This window comes from Scyliorhinus canicula, chromosome 10, assembly GCF_902713615.1.
Source record: "Scyliorhinus canicula chromosome 10, sScyCan1.1, whole genome shotgun sequence".
NCBI classification, from domain to species: Eukaryota; Metazoa; Chordata; class Chondrichthyes; order Carcharhiniformes; family Scyliorhinidae; genus Scyliorhinus; species Scyliorhinus canicula.
This window is the reverse complement of record NC_052155.1, coordinates 146,935,640-146,953,002: the sequence shown is the minus strand read 5'-3', so window position 1 is coordinate 146,953,002 and position 17,363 is coordinate 146,935,640. Positions and strand designations below refer to the sequence as shown.

Below are 17,363 nucleotides of genomic sequence, written 5' to 3'. Positions count from 1 at the left end.
CGCCGTGTTGCGGGCCGGCTCAGCAGTCCGGGAGCTGTGGCCTGAAGCCGGCGGGTTGGAGGCGGCCGAGTCACTGAAACAAGCTTCCCGCCTTCACCCGGCCCCCGAGCGGAGGCCCCGGCAGCAGCAACGATGTTCAAGAAACTCAGGCAGAAGATTAACGAGGAGCAGTTACCGGTCAGGAGCAGCCAAGCTCAGGTGAGAGCGGCCGGAGGGCAGGCCCAGCCCGGACCGGGGTGCGGCTCGGTTCTCCAGTGGGTGCGGGAGGAGGTGGCCCTGGTCCTGCCGAACCCCGGCTCTCCACACACACACCCCCCCCCCCCCGGGGTCGGGTCACATCACTGGAACATCTGGGGGTGACCTGGAGCCCCATCACTAACAGGTGTTGGAGGCGCAAGTTTCCAATCGAAATGTGGGGCCTGCCTGTTTAAAATGCCTTGAAATTGGAGAGGAGGGTGGAGCAGCGAGACAAGTTGGAAATCCTCCTGACCCTCACTCACCCTCTGCTGATCTGACACATGAAGTGATTCCCCTTTGGCACCAGACGCTGGGAATGGTGATTGGTCTTTAACAGCCTCTTCCTGCATTGCACATCAGTGTTAAGCTCAGTGATTTTTTTCCAACATCACAGTCGGTTGTTGAATATTTTGGTTCAGAAGAGAGATTTGAAAGCGAAACTTAAAATCTCGATGCCTGAGATTACCCTTCTTAATTGTATTACGAGATGACTTTGGTGATGTTGTGGTGCTCATTCTACATTACAAAAGATGTATCTGTAATGCTATGTGTGGATCTCCCTGAGGATTTTCAGTCTCTGGAGCACAGAGGAGAAGAGCACTTGGTTGTCCATGTTTAAATCACAGTCTTCCTTACCCTCCAGCTGGGTTTCTATTTGGGTCTCCCTCGAGGATGGTAGATGCACAATATATTCAAGGCTCATGAAGTTGGATTTTGGACACGAGGCAATCAAAATATGGGGCTAAGGCAAGAAAGTGCAGTTAAGGTAGAAAATTAGCCAATGTATTGAATTGGGGGCTGGTTTAGCTCACTGGGCTAAATCGCTGGCTTTTAAAGCGGGTCAGCAGCACGGTTCGATTCCCGTACCAGCCTCCCCGGACAGATGTGGCGACTAGGAGCTTTTCACAGTAACTTCATTGAAGCCTACTCGTGACAATATGCGATTTTCATTTCAATTGGGGAGAAAGTGTAAGGGACAATATGAACTTCTCTGATTGTATCATTGACGGATGGGAGGGGATCAAAGGTTATGGGGATGTGAAACACATCTGCCACGATTGAATGGTGGTGCAGACTTGATGGGCCGTATGGCCTAATTCTGCTCCAATGTCTTCTGCTTCTGTCTTGTGGAATTAGCTCATTCATCGCTATGAGGAAGGGTATACATTGAAAATGTCTAAACATTTCTCTCATTGGCCTATTACTTTGATAAGAGTTGGAGTTAATGACAGATTGTTTTCAGCTTTAGTGAAATTGCGCATTTATCTCGCAAAGCAACAAGAAAGCTAATAGTAATTTTTAAGTCTATCAAACTTTATTCAGGCATCTTTTTAAGACAATCTGCCATTTCGGTTCTTTGTATCCGAATTAAAAATTACCAAATGCTACTGTGCACTTCAGCCCTCGTGATTCAATACAACCTGTGGCGAACAGACGTGTGGGTCAAGTCGCCCATGATACTTCATCAATGTCACATTTGACAAGAAATGAAATGCTGATCTAATATACTGTAGCTGTTTCACATAAGGCTGTTGATGTATCACTTAAAACCTACTCTGTTTCGAAAATATTGAGGACCTGGGTATGCGTATTTGATTTGTGGCCATTACAAATGGGCTGAATGCTGTTCTCCCAGTGCAACCATTCACTTGCCATCAGAAGTCCCTTGGATTTCTGTTAGAAATCTCACCCTCAATGTCAGCAAAACTGAAGAGCTGGTCATTGACTTCAGGAAGCAAAGTATGGTACATGCCCCTGTCTGCATCAATGGTGCTGAGGTGGAGATGGTTGACAGCTTCAAATTCCTAAGTGTGCACATCACCAACAATCTGCCTTGGTCCATCCATGTCAAGGCTATGACCAAGAAACCACAACATCGCCTGTACTTCCTCAGGAAGGAAATTTGGCATGTCCACATTGACTCACCAATTTGCACCATAGACAGCATCCTATCTGGCTGCATCACAACTTGGTATGGCAACTGCTCGGCCCAAGATCGTATGAAAACTACTGAGTCGTGCACACAGCCCAGTCCATCACACGTACCCGCCTTGCATCCACTCTGTCTACACCTCCCGCTGCTTTGGGAAAGCAGGCAGCATAATGAAAGACCCCTCCCACCTGGGTTATTACTCTTCCAACTTCCACAGAGCAGGAGATACAAAAGTCAGAGAACGCACGCTAACATGTTCAAAAACAGCTTCCCCCGCTGTTACCAGACTCCTGAATGAGTCTTATGGACTGAGCTGATCTCTTCACATATCTTTACTACTGAGTAGTACTGCACTCTGCTCATCCGTTGCCGCCTATGTATTTACATTCTGTATTTATGTATATGCTATGTTTTTTTTTCATGTATGGAATGATCTGTCTGGTCTATGCACAGAACAAGACTTTTCACTGTACCTCGGTACAATGTGACAATAAAACAAATCCAAACAAACCTAGCCAGGCTAATTATAACACAGCCACTGCCATCCCTCTCTGAGATGAACTAAATTTGCATGGTAGTTTAATCATGGGTTTTGACATTTAGCCTCTTGGGTATGATGTTAAACATCTCTAAATTTGAAAGATAATTTAAATAGGTGAGTTCTTGCCGTCAGCTTTACTAATAGATTTGAACATTGTGAATTCCAGAGAAAATCAACAACAGTATGCTTCACTCTCAAAAGCTCAATAAAGGAAAGTGGAAGCCTCAAGATGTATGGGGAAAATAAATAATGCCATATTTAGCATACTCACTCAACTGGTTTTCTGTCATGTCAGAATATATCTGCAGAGAGATGTGCAACTGAATCTTTTTGTTTTATTGGCCTACATTCAGGCTTATTCAGACAATGACATGGCTGTTTTTGTTTTTCCATTTTTAATTTCCTGTTTTTCTAAGTACTCTCATCGATATTGAAGGGTCCCTGGCCCTGAAATTTCAGGTACTGCACTCTGCTCATTTTAATTGTTATTTTCAAAGACACACCAGGAAAATGTGTATAACTCATATAAGTTTAAATACGATTCTCAATTCAAAAAATTGAGTTGCAACACAGCACACTAGAACAAGGAAAATAAATCATTTCCCAGTGGCAATTTTGGCTGTGACTACACTGAGATGAGTGCAAAAACTGTTGATATTGATAGCAACATAAAATATTAAAACTCAAAAGCATCCCTAAAGGTTTAGATCTTTCTGGGCTAAGATAACATAAAGCAAGGAATTCTGAACGACAATCTAAAAAATAATCAGCTGGTCAGGACACTGGATGATGATCCATTGTGGGATCAAATCCATTCACTGAGTTATTAGCAGTTAGTCATGGTATATTACTTAAACTCCAGGTAAATGCATTTGGGCAGGCCTGTATCCAATAAGTCCCGGGGTTACCCTTTCTCACATATAGATAATAGTTTACCCAAAGATACCCAAGCAAAAGACCGCTGGCAGCACTCCAGAAAAGTATAGCAGACTCGCAAGGAAAAGCTTATCTTGTAAAGTTGGAAGGTTAAAATAATCTTTACAGTCTGGACAATTCTTGTGCTACCGTGCTGCAGAGTAATCACCATAAAGTACAGAATTCTATACACTGTCTTTGAAAAAGATTATTTGAGTTTGGGAGGGTAAAACAAAAAGAAAGCATATCAATGCTCAACTACGAATTTTGATTTCATTATTTCTGTGCATTCAATGGGAACTGCCAGATTTTGTGGTTGATTGGTATGGCAGGTAAATCCACAATCACAGTGACCTTGAATGATCTGTCCAGTTTTGCTCCAAAACAATGCAGCCTGTAATACTCAGGATTGATTCCCAGAGACCAGCACGAGCTGTCCTGAGGTTGTAGGTGGGGTGTCACTCTTTGCATCATTATCTGGGCGAGGAAGAGAAAAAAAAGTCAGTTGCTGATGGCTATTCACTCAGCGAGAAAGTGAAGATAATTGACAATTCAGCTAAATACAAGAGTTTTCCATGATGATGCCCTTTGATTGATTTGCCTCCAGCCACGTGGTATACTAATATTGACACCTTAGATAAAAGCTTGTCACAGCCTTGTTCATGTTACTGTACAGCATGGAAACAGGCCATCCTGTGTAATTCATTGCAATATATGCAATTTAGTTGATTAGGTATAATTACAATGTATTTAGACTATTAAAACAGGCCGTTTGACCCAACAAGTCAACGCCAATGTTTATACAACCAAAACCCTCCACCCACACTTCTTCTCGCCCCATCATATCCATTTTCTCTTCTCTCGAATGTATCTATTAAAAAAATTAAGTTGCAACCATCTGTTTATTGTGGTAGCGAGTTCCATATTCTTTTTTTGATATATAAATTTAGAGTACCCAATTCAATTTTTCCAATTAAGGGGCAATTTAGCGTGGCCAATCCACCTATCTGTACATTCTTGGGTTGTGGGGGCGAAACCTACGCAAACATGGGGAGAATGCAAACTCCACATGGGCAGTGACCCAGAGCCGGGATCAAACCTGGGACCTTTGTGCCGTGAGGCAGCAATGCTAACCACTGCGCCACCGTGCTGCCCTGCGAGTTCCATATTCTAACCATTCTGAGTAAAAACGTTTCCCCTGAATTCTCTGTGGGATTTATTTGTGACTATTTTATGTTTATGGTGCCTAGTTCTGATCTTGACCGCAAGTGGAAACATGCTATCTACATCTATCCTCTCAAACCTTATTGAATTTCATGTTTTAGGTCACACATTAGTATTTGAATTGCCGAATGATAAGTCCAGTCTAAGCTCATAAATGAAAGATGACCACCAAGTAAAATGCAATGGACCACTACCAACTCTTTGATTCTTGGAGGAGAGAAAGGTTATGAGGAGTGTGTCGCAGGGAAGTTGGATAAATGGAGAAAATGGTACAATATTTTCAAGGTCTTGTGTTCACGCTTACAAGGGAGCTTTCTACCATGACATTTTCTTTTATTTTCTGCAAAGCACTTGTAGATTAACTATTTTGCTGAATTACTCTTTAATAATAATCTTTATTGTCACAAGTAGGCTTACAGTAACACTGCAATGAAGTTACTGTGAAAAGCCCCTAGTTGCCACATCCCGGCACCTATTCGGGTACACAGAGAGAGAATTCAGAATGTCCAAATTACCCAACAAGCACGTCTTTCAGGACTTGTGGGAGGAAACGGAGACCCGGAGGAAATCCCTGCAGACACCGGGAGTATGTGCAGACTCCACACAGACAGTGACCCAAGCCACTGTGTTACCGTGCTGCCCACGTGCTTGCTCCTTGTCAGGCTCCATACCAAGTCCAAATATAATTTGTTAAATTGATCACATTATTATTATTCAGTTTGTGATGCTGTAACTATATGTAATAAAAAATTGTGCATATAGTATTTTTAGAAACATTCTTTTCCAAGTAGCTTATTTTAAATTCATACATTCAACAACATTGAATGTTTTCCAAGCTGCAAAGCTTCAAAGAGGTGGGATTGTGAGGATTGTCAGAAATCAGTTTAAAAATCTGCATTTATTCATTTGCTTTTTTGAGCACTAAATCACATTGATGTTTGTTCTAAAGGTTTACTGATGTAGTCTATTAGAGAAAATAGTGGAACAGTGCAGTTCAAAAGGGAGAATGACCTACAACTCAAATGTAGTAATTATCTGGTGAGCATATGCCACTTTGTTAATTGTGCATTTGGCTTAACAGTCGTGATAGAATAATTTGAGAAGAGTGATGCTGTGTGTTTCATCCATGAATATTGGCACCTATCCCAAATGCTTTGAATTTTAAATTCAGGTGGTGGTAAACTGCCTTCTTTAATTTCTGCATTCCACTTGGAGTAGTGCTCTTCTAGAAGAAATTGCAGGTTTTTGACCCAGCGAGAGTGAAGGAACAGTAATAGTCAGGATGGTGTGTAGCTTGGAGGGAAACTTGCAGATACTGGTGTTCCCATGCACCTGCTGCGTGGAGGCAGATGTCATGGGTTTGAAAAATGCTGTCAGAGGAGACTTGGTGAATTGCTACAGTGCATCTTGTAGAAGATACATACTGCTGCCACAGTGTGTCAGCGGTGAAGGGAGTAAATGTTTAAGGCAGTGTGTTGTCTTGGATGGTGTTGAGCTTCTTGCATATTGTTGGAGCAGCTCACATCTCAGCTTGTGAAAGTATTCCATCACACTCCTGACAGGTTCCTTTGCAGATGGTGGATAAGCTTTGAGGAGTCAGGAATTGAGTTTGTCACTGCAGAATTTCTGGCTTCTGACCGGATTTTGAAGCCACAATATTTATACCTATGGTCTTGTTAAGTTTCTAGTCAATGGTAACCCCCAGGGTGTTGATGATGCAGGATTCAGCGATGGTAATGCCATTGGGTGTCAAGGGGTTAGATTCTCTCTTGTTGGAGACGATCATTACATGGCGTCATTTGTATGAATGTTACTTGCCACTTATCAGCTCAAGTCTGTATGCTGTCCAGGTCTTTCTACATGCAGACCTGGACTGCTTCAGGAGCTAACGAGTTGTGAATGATAATGAACACTATGTAATTGCCAGCAAACATCCCTATTTCTGACCTAATGGTTAAGGAAAGATCACAGCCGAAGAAGGTGAAGTTAGTTTGGCCTAGCACACCTACCCTAAGGAACACGTGCAACAATGTTTTGGAGCTGAAATAATTATCCTCCACCAATCACAACCATTCTTTGTGCTAGGTATGACTCCAACCAGTAAAGAGTTTCCCAAAAGAACATGAGATAGGAACAAATTTCAACCGTGCATGTCTGCTCCACCATTCAGTACGATAATGGCAAATCCTGAGAGCTCCACTTTCCCACCCATACCCTTGATATCCTGAGAGACCAAAAATATGCCTATTCCAACCTTAACTATAGCCTGTGGGTAACAGCACTTTGGGTGCACCTACACTACATCGATTGCAGCGGTTCAAGAAGGCTGCTCACCACAACCATCTCAATAGCAATGAGGAGTGGGCCTCACGGTAGCATGGTGGTTAGCATCAATGCTTCACAGCTCCAGGGTCCCAGGTTCGATTCCCGGCTGGGTCACTGTCTGTGTGGAGTCTGCACGTCCTCCCCGTGTGTGCGTGGGTTTCCTCCGGGTGCTCCGGTTTCCTCCCACAGTCCAAAGATGTGCGGGTTAGGTGGATTGGCCATGCTAAATTGCCCGTAGTGTAAGGTTAATGGGGGGATTGTTGGGTTACGGGTATACGGGTTACGTGGGTTTAAGTAGGGTGATCATGGCTCGGCACAACATCGAGGGCCGAAGGGCCTGTTCTGTGCTGTACTGTTCTATGTTCTATGTTCTATGAGTGGGCAAACAATGCTGGCCTACACAGCGATAGTCATATCCCATGTGTGAATATATAAAAGGTATCCACATCTCTAGCATAGGGAATTCCAAAGATTTATAACCCTGCGATGAAGAAATTTTTCTTTATCTCAGTCCGAAATGATTGGCCCCTTATCCTCAGACTCTGTCTCCATGATTTAGGTTCACAAGCCAGCGGAAACAATCTCTGTGCGTACCATATCAAATCCCTTCAGAACCTGTTTCAATGAGATAACCTCTCATAAACTCCAGATAATTTGCACCCAATTTATTCAGCCTTTCAATATAGGAGAACTCTCATCCCAGCGACCAATCTAATGAATCTTCATTTTACTGCCTGCAATACAATCCTTCATTATGGGGACCAAAGCTGCACACAGTATCCCAGGCATTATCTCACCAAAACCCTATACCAATGTGGCATGATAACAGTACTCCAATCCCCTTGCACTAAAGATCAACATACCATTTCCTTTCCTAATTACTTGCTGTACCTCCATGCTAACATTTTGTGTTCCTTGTGCGAGCATATAAAAGTCTCTCTGAACATAAATATTGTAAGGATCCTCCTGTTTACACAATATTTTTCCTGTTTATTCCCTTTATTTTCTTTTTTTTTGGCATTAATAATTTTGTACCTGGATAAAAATTTGCCTATGCCTTTAAGACAGACTTCACCTTTAATTTAAAAAGCCTCCAGCAAGCTGTGCTGTTGCTCTGACATCGATGATAGCACATCTTGATGGACTTCGCTGTCAGCCAATAGGCGGATTCAGATTGCCGGGTCTTATCCATGGTTCAAGTTTTTCTCTGGAATGTTCCTTACTCCATGAAACTGTTTTTTTGCTTTTCGTTTCGGTTTGATCAAGAATTTGGAGGATCAAAACTCTGATCTCTCTCTTACCTGATGGTCTCTGAGCAAAGGTTCAAAGTAATGACGTTCTCTCTCTACATTCAGATTGACCTGCAAGGAAGTTCATTCCAGCAGCAGTTGCAGGCAGGGCCCCTTGTTTCAAGAACCTTCTTTAAAATCTCATGAGGGGAACTCCGTTTCTTCCTCGGTAAAGCTAGGGGACATTCCAGTGGAGTTGGAAACAAATAAGAATTAAACAGATCAGAGGTGGATCTTCTGGGTGAATTGCCCAGATTAGTAAAACTCCCCAGAGGGGAGTCCCACAGTCTGGGGATTTGGACTGAAATGTTCCAGCCAGAAGGTCCTCGTTATCCATCCAACTGGTGGTTCTTAATCACTCTGCGTCCTGGAAGGACAGTCAGCTGAAAGAACAACTTCAACATCCGAAGAAAGGGCACTTATCTTCCATCTTGTATTACTCCTCTTGTATTCCACCTGCCGCCCGGCGTGTGTATGTCTGGTGTGTGTTTAGGTAGGAGGTGGAGCAGTAAAAAGGCAGGGGGGGGGGGGGGGAGAAGAGGAGAGTAGTACATCAGTTGGCTGTTATTTTGGTATAAGTATTGCATATCTTGTCTCTGTTTCTGTTATAAATAAGCAGTTGTTGTGTTTCACTTAAGAATCTGGCGCCAGTAAGTTATTAGAGCAGTCAAGGGCCAAAGACCTCAGAAACTTTATACAGATTATTGATTAATTCTGTTGTGTCGGGACTCTGGGGCCTGTGAGGCTGGAATTGTCTGCGTACTAGCCTGGGGTGTCGTAACAATATTAACATGTTTTACACCTTTTAAAAAGAATTCTGTTTTGCTAGCCTTGCAACCAAAATGAATATCCCCATATTTCCCCACTTATGCCTTTTCTGCCACCTGTTGTCCACTTGCTTATCCTCCCGATAACTCTTTACAGTCTTTGTAACCTTACAGCTTGCATTACCACCTGATTTTGTAAGGTCATTAAACTTAGATGCATTAGTCTCGGTCTCTTTGTCTCGGTCATTAATATCATAGAATTTACAGTGCAGAAGGAGGCCATTCGGCTCATCGAGTCTGCACCGGCTCCTGGAAAGAGCACCCAACCCAAGGTCAACACCTCCACCCTATCCCCATAACCCAGTAACCCCACCCAACACTAAGGGCAATTTTGGACACTAAGGGCAATTTATCATGGCCAATCCACCTAACCTGCACATCTTTGGACTGTGGGAGGAAACCGGAGCACCCGGAGGAAACCCACGGACATATGGGGAGGATGTGCAGACTCCGCACAGACAGTGACCCAAACCGGAATCGAACCTGGGACCCTGGAGCTGTGAAGCAATTGTGCTATCCTCAATGCTACCGTGCTGCCCCTAATATAGAGTGTAAATGGATGAGGCCCCAGCAATGATCCTTGTAGCAGTCCACTGGTCACAGCCTGCCAACTTGAATGTGCTCTATTTATGATTCTTGCCCAATAAAGAATCCTCTTTCCATGCTAACATATCACTACCAACTCTATGAGCACTTGGCTATTAACATTTTCTGTGGCACTTTATTGAAAGCGTTTTAAAAATTCTGGTATACTACACCTACTGGTTCTCCTTTATCAGGGCAGCACAGTAGCACAGCGGGTAACACGGTTGCTTAACAGCTCCAGGGTCCCATGTTTGATTCCCAGTTGGGTCACCTTGTGGAGTCTGCACGTTCTCCCTGTGCCTGCGTGGGTTTCCTCCAGGTGCTCCGGTTTCGTCCCACAAGTCTCGCTGTCAGGTAATTTGGACATTTTGAATTCTCCCACATTGTACCTGAACAGGTGCCAGAATGTGGCGACTAGGAGCTTTTCACAGTAACACAATTTCCTTTTTGCCAAATAATGTGGGGACAAGCACCTTTTTACCCATTTTACAACACCAGCTGAGTGGGCAGTGATGATTTGACAGGGTAAGGGGTCGGGTGGTCACAAAATGAACAAAAAAAAGTACAGCACAGGAACAGGCCCTTCAGCCCTCCCAACCTGTGCCGACCATGCTGCCCATCTAACCTAACCTTTTACACTTCTGGGCCCATATCCCTCTATTCCCATGCTCTTCATGTATTTGTCAAGACACCCATTAAACGTCACTATTGCACCTGCTTCCACCACCTCGTCCAACAGCCAGTGCCAGGCATCCAGTACCCTCCATGTAAAAAAAAAACCTCTCCTACATCTCCACAAAACTTTGCCTCTTGCACCTTAAACTTACGTCCCCTAGTAATTTACTTTTTAAAACATAATCTTTATAGTCTCAAGTAGGCTTTCATTAACACTACAATGAAGTTACTGTGAAAAGCCCCTAGTAGCCACATTCCGGCGCCTGTTTGGGTAAACAGAAGGAGAATTAAGAATGCCCAGTTCACCTAACAGCACGTCTTTCGGGACTTGTGGGAGGAAACCGGAGCACCCGGAGGAAACCCACGCAGACACGGGGAGAACGTGCAAACTCCACACGGACAGTGAGCCAACCTGGAAATCGAACCTAGGACCTGGAGCTGTGAAGCAACAGTGCTACCCACTGTGCTACTGTGCTGCCCCAGACATGATGTTGTGCTTCTACCCTGGCATAAATGCATCTGACTATCCACTCTGTCCATGCCCTTCATAATTTTGTAGACTTCTATCAGGTCACTCCAAAACCTCCGTCATTCCAGTGAGAACAAACTAAGTTTATCCAGCTTCTCCTCATAGCTAATGCTCTTCATACCAGGCAACATCCTGGTAAACCTCTTCTGTACCCTCTCCAAAGCCTCCACATCCTTCTGGTAGTGTGACGACGAGAATTGAACAGTATATTCCAAGTATGGTCTAACTAAGGTTCTATACAGCTGCAGCATGACTTGCCAATTTTTATACTCAATGCCCCATCCAATGAAGCCAAACATGCCGTATGCCTTCTTGACTAACTTCTCCACCTGCGTTGCCACTTTCAGTGACTTGTGGACCTGTACACCCAGATCCCTCTGCCTGTCAATACTCTTAAGGGTTTTGCCATTTACTGTATATTTCCCACTTGTATTAGACCTTCCAAAATGCATTGCCTCACATTTATCCGTATTAAACTCCATCTGCCATCTCTCTGCCCAAGTCTCTAACCGATCTATATCATGCTGTATCTTCTGACAGTCCTCATCGCTATCCACAATTCCACCAACCTTTGCGTCGTCCACAAACTTACTACTCAATCAGTTACATTTTCCTCCAAATAATTTATACAAACAGCAAAGATCCAAGCACTGATCCCTGTTGAACACCACTGGTCACAGCCCTCCATTCAGAAAAGTACCCTTCCACTGCCACTCTGTCTTCTATGACTGATCCAGTTCTATATCCATTTTGCCAGCTCACCTCTGATCCCATGTGACTTCACCTTCTGTACCAGTCTGCCATGAGGGACCTTATCAAAGACCTTACTGAATTCCATGTAGACAACATCCACTGCCCTACTTTCATTAATCATCTTCTTCATTTCTTGATCGAGAAAAACTCGAGCATGACCTCCCCGTCACAAAGCCATGCTGCCTCTCGCTAATATGTCCATTTGCTTCCAAATGGGAGTAAATCCTGTTTCGAAAAATCCTTTCCAATAATTCCTCTACCACTGACGTTCGGCTCACCGGCCTGTAATTTTCTGGATTATCCGTGCTACCCTTCTTAAATAAAGGAACAACATTAGCTATTCTCCAGTCCTCTGTAACCTCACCTGTAACCAGTGAGGATACAAAGATTCCTGTCAAGGCACAAGCAATTTCTTCCCTTGCCTCCCTCAGTATTCTGGGCTAGATCCCATCAGGCCCTGGGGACTTATCTACGGTAACGTTTTTCAAGATTCCCAACACCACCACCTTTTTCATCTCAATGTGACCTAGACTATCTACACATCTTTCCACAGACTCACCATCCACCATGTCCTGTTTCTCTCTCCACAGATACTGCTGTGTCTTTCCAGTGTTTTCTGATTTTCAGATAATTTCAGATTTCCAGCATCCACAATATTTTGCTTTTGGATACTGTAGTTTGTGATGGACATTAAAATGCGTCTATCACATTGTATCAAGTAAACAATGTAGATCACGCTTGTATCAAGTACACAATGTGGATCATGCTAAAGTTCGTGAAGTAGGAATATTCCAGCAACCACACAAAGATGCAAATTAACTTGGAAACAGTCGAAGAATTTGAGATGAATAATTTCGACGTATGCACTTCATAACTATATACAGCATAGTAGACGGACTTTAATATAAAGCACTTTTTGATGTAGCTCTCAAAATTGCTGAATTAATAAATCTCTACTTTTTTCAAAGAATCCCAAAGACAGATTTATGGAATGATTGATACAAAAATTCTGAAGTATTGAAAACTTAGAAGTGACATTTTTAATTATATTTTGTTAGATTCTGTAAACAGTCTCTTTTCCCCCTAGGGCCCTCCAAAGCGTACTCCACCTTCAACAGGAAGTCGAAGCCGCACGTCTTCCTTTTCAGGTCAACACAATGAAGGAACTTTCACTCCAAGTGACAGAGAGGTAAATTCAAGTCCAAATTACTTAGGTCTATAATCCTAAGCATTATAGAGATTTTGTTCTTGATATATTGGTGATAATTTGATATGCGGCACCAATGCTTTTTTTTCCATCTATGCAAATGCCATAACAAGGATTTCTATGTAAGCTGTTTTAACATTTAACTGTTTGTTTGTTTACACTATTGCCTCTTTTACTTTTCATAATTAAGCTGATTATAGTGGAAAGTGGAGCAGTATTCAATTTATATGAATATTGTTGAGGGGCGCGGTGGCAGGGACAGTCCATCAGTTTGAACATCAACGTCAAGTTAATTGAGACCAGAAAATGCTGGAGATACTCAGGAGGTTAGGCAATATCTGTGGAGAGAACAACAGTGAATGTTTCAGGTCTATGACCCTTCATCAGAACTGAAATGCTAACTCTTTTTGTCTCCACAGATGCACCCTGATCTGCTGAGTATTTCCAACAATTTTCTGAGTTTATTTCAGATTTCCAGCATTCAAAGAATTTAGATGCCAAGTTAATTGTTTCATTGTAGATCGTTTTCTCAATCCAAACTACAGGTTTTGCTATTTCTGGGATTTGCCACGTAAATACCTGCTATGGTGGCACAGCAATGTTACTATAAATCGATCTGTTCTCTGCTCCACCTTCAGGGAGTTGTTGCACTAAAGTAGCCACTGGCCACCCAAAAGTGGAAATGCTCAGGGCAAATTTTTGACCAGTTAAAATCTTCGCCGTGAAAGTGCTGTTTGGGAAAACCTGACTCAGTGTTTCTCTGATCTCGTAGACCAATATCAGACATGGGAGTAGTTCCCCCTTCTGTAGCTAAGTATTTCAAGTTACCCTTCAGAGCAGATAACCGTTGGTATATCTGTCTTTAAAATGAACCTGAAGATTAAATTATTAAGCACCCATTTGTGATTTTTGTCAAAGGCTAGCTAAATATATGTGGAGGACAAAGGAGAGAAGAAGAAAGTTAAATTGCCCTCAGTATGGCTTTCTTCATGATTGTATGACTTAACGTTCTGTCTGGAAAGGTGGAGCATTCTTATGTTGTTGCTTCAGTTTTATGCCACGAGACTTGTCCAACATGAGATGTAACTTTGCTGTACAGGCTTTAGCAAGTACATTTTCTTGAACACTTATTTTATGTTCGGCTCTAGCCCTAATCCGAATATGACTGGAGAATAAGCTAGGTGCAGAGAATAAGACCACCATCATGGGAACTTTCACTATTTTGCTATTTAACAATCACTGCCTTGAGGTCCTCAGTATCAGTACATTGAGTAAAACCTAAATCCTGTTCACATTACCGTTTATATATTGATGGAAAAGTTATGCTAAATTATTCACTTTCCCGAGCGCAATTTGGATTTCACTCTGAAGATGTTTGGTTGGTTCTACCTTGACGTGACCATTTCCTTACTAGAGTTATTGCAGACTAAACCATTACTCTGACAGGTGTATAGGTTTTATGACACCGAGCAGTTTCTTCGACAACAGTGGATGACAAGATCACTTCTGAGTAACACATTTATGATGGCAGTTTTGCAGAAGAGAAAGAAGATTGTGCAATTATATATGATCAGACGTTTACGCAGTCAAATGAATCACCCAATTAACTGGCACCGTAGCTTCACGGAATGTTCTTGAATCCAGGCAACTGCTCTCAAGTCAGAAGAAATGTAGTGCGAACAGTTAATCAGATTGGTTCATCCATGCAAAATTAACAATCACAACTTCAGTTGTGAAGTTGGCTTTTAAAAAAAATTCTTCAGGATATCAAACAATCTTCTCCTTGAGAAGCCATGAATATTTTGCACGTTCATCCAGCTTGTTAATGCATAATTTTTGGTTTGCTGTATGATTGGACATATATTTTGATGCATCAAAATGTTATAAGTACAGCAGCTTGGTTAAAAACTAGCTGAGTGATATGTAGTTTTATTCTCATTGAACAATATTGGATGTACCTTTTTCATAGTACTTGAATATTTGATTTTGTCTAATTGCATCAAATTATTTAAGATGGTGTATTTTAGTGCAAACTTGTTGCAGAACAAGGTGTAAATGACTAAACTAGATGTGTGCACAGTATCAAATTGCACAGGTAACTGGTTTGATGATCTGTACCTGAGTTTTGAATTGTTGTATTTAACTAAGCATTAGTTGCATCTCTATTACGAATGATGGTTAAATCTGACTAAGGGTTGGTTTTGGGAACTTTCTGTTGAAATGATGCACGTTTGCAGTAAGACACTGCAGCATTAACACCCTGATATTCTACTCTACGCGCTACTTAAATAATATTATGGGTAAAGTTTAAATACGGATTATTTTCCAGTATATTAAGTTCATACATGCAACTTAAATAATTGCCAGGATAGGGTGTACCTATATTCTGCTTTGTACAGCTTTGTTATTGTGAGGGTTATATTTATGGGAGAAATATAAAGTATTTTCTATGTTACCTTTCAAAGCAGGGACCTTTGTTGGGACATTGCAAACTATTCACATTAGTAACCCTACAAGTTTGCTGGATACTTGTATTGGACTTTGTCACACATCTTATTGGGTTCATTTTGAATTGTACAAAATAAGATTTTAGTTTTTATATATACTGATAAGGAGCCAATTTTTAATTTTCATTGGATACTTTGCTGACGTTTAAACTCACTTATTTTTCTTAAACTTTTAAGTGTCAAGTGTTTAAAATACTTTAAAACCATAATCTATACATTTAGATTGTAAGAACTCAGAGTTTTAGACAATCTATTTTCACTTGTGAAACTTCTTTGGAGCTTTCACAAAAAATTTCACTTTTTTTTTGCCCATGTCAACATTGATTGGCTTTTTATCAAAACCTGACAGTGAATGAACCTTAACCTTAATGTTTAAAATGTTTTGCTTTCTTTCATTAACTTCGACTAAGTCTGTGTTAAGAGGTGAAATATTTAGGGAAAAGAAGCTTAAGATAAATATGTAAGTGAGATGTCTTGAGTTTGAAGGGAGTAAAGTCAATCAATAATAAAAATATAGATACAGATGCTGATTGATTATGTTAAAGGGAGTCCAAGTTAATAAGAGAAAAAGACAATTGGTTGGCAAATTAACTTGGTTAGTTACATTTTAATGAAATCAATTATATCAATGTTTTTGTGAATTAGGTGTGACTGACTAGTGTACCACATTGCATGAGTAAGAATTTGCATGCAAGTAATGCATATTAAGTTACAGTTTCATGTGAACTTCAAAGCATCTCATCACTCAATGGGAATTTGTTTGCTGTGTTGGCACTTTCTATTCAACCTTCTGTGTCCTCTTATTAAGATGAGTTCAATAACATCTGTAAATAAAAAAATCAAATGAGCTTTTTCTCAATGGCACTAATTTTATGCTCATTAAAGCAGGCCAGTCTGTATGGTAGCATGTTTTCTAGTTTTTAAACCTTGTCAAGTGTCATGCAAAAGATCTTGCATCCTGTCCCAATAGTTTTGCTTTATTGTACACTTCTTAAAGATCCACTGTTCAGAAATGAAACTCAACAATAATTATTGGCCATTTTTTCAACCAAGGAAAAGCATTAAAGCTAAGTCTGCCTCTGCATCCACACATGCAATAAGGACAGCGTCAGATACTAACCAAGAGTAGGAACCTGAACCAGTTTTTTTCATTTGTTAATAGGCCTGAAGCAACAAAAGACAGTTGTAACACACCTTATTGCCACGTAATAGAAGTTAAATTAGCACAGGCCGAGGATTTAATTGGGGCCCTGGTCTATATGGCCTACTACATGGTGCACTGTGATTAATGTACTTAGCCAGGGGATCTTTCCAAAGTACTATGTTGCACATTGCTCTCCCCACCATTCCCTTTCTCCCAGGTTAGATACTTGTTACATTCTAGTTTTGTTCGTTTGGAAATTTAAAGACAAATACACTTTTTATAAAACTTGAGCAAATGAGATTATATTTGCTATTCGTCACATTACTTAAAACTTGTTTTTTCTATATACCCAATATTTTACTTATCAAAGCTTTTGAGAGTTTCATATTGGTTACCCATCTTTCCTCCCGATTCTCCCTGCCCTTTGCAAGTCACCATATTGCATGGAACAGCATGTGCTGACGGGAGAAAATGGTTGATATTTGAGCAATCTGTGGATGTATCTACATCAGGTGAACTGTCGTGATTCAGGGAGGTAACTTGCCACCACCTTCTCAAGGGCAATTGCGGCTGGACAACAAAATGCTGACCTACATGTCCACATCCAATGAAAGAATACCTTTTTAGAAACAAAATATTAATTACAGTTGAAGCTTTCTGTTAACTATGGAC

The 17,363-nt window shown here is 41.4% G+C and overlaps 1 protein-coding gene across 3 annotated transcripts in view; it reads left to right on the top strand.

The window, feature by feature from the left end:
- Positions 1–17,363, top strand: part of golga4 (golgin A4) — a 220,065-nt gene continuing 202,702 nt past the window's right edge. For all 3 annotated transcript variants that reach the window (XM_038809827.1, XM_038809826.1, XM_038809825.1), the window contains exons 1-2: positions 1–198; positions 12,921–13,022. In XM_038809827.1, coding sequence (XP_038665755.1) covers positions 133–198; positions 12,921–13,022 — 168 coding nt within the window. In that variant the 5' untranslated portion in view covers positions 1–132. The remainder of the gene's footprint in view (positions 199–12,920; positions 13,023–17,363) is intronic.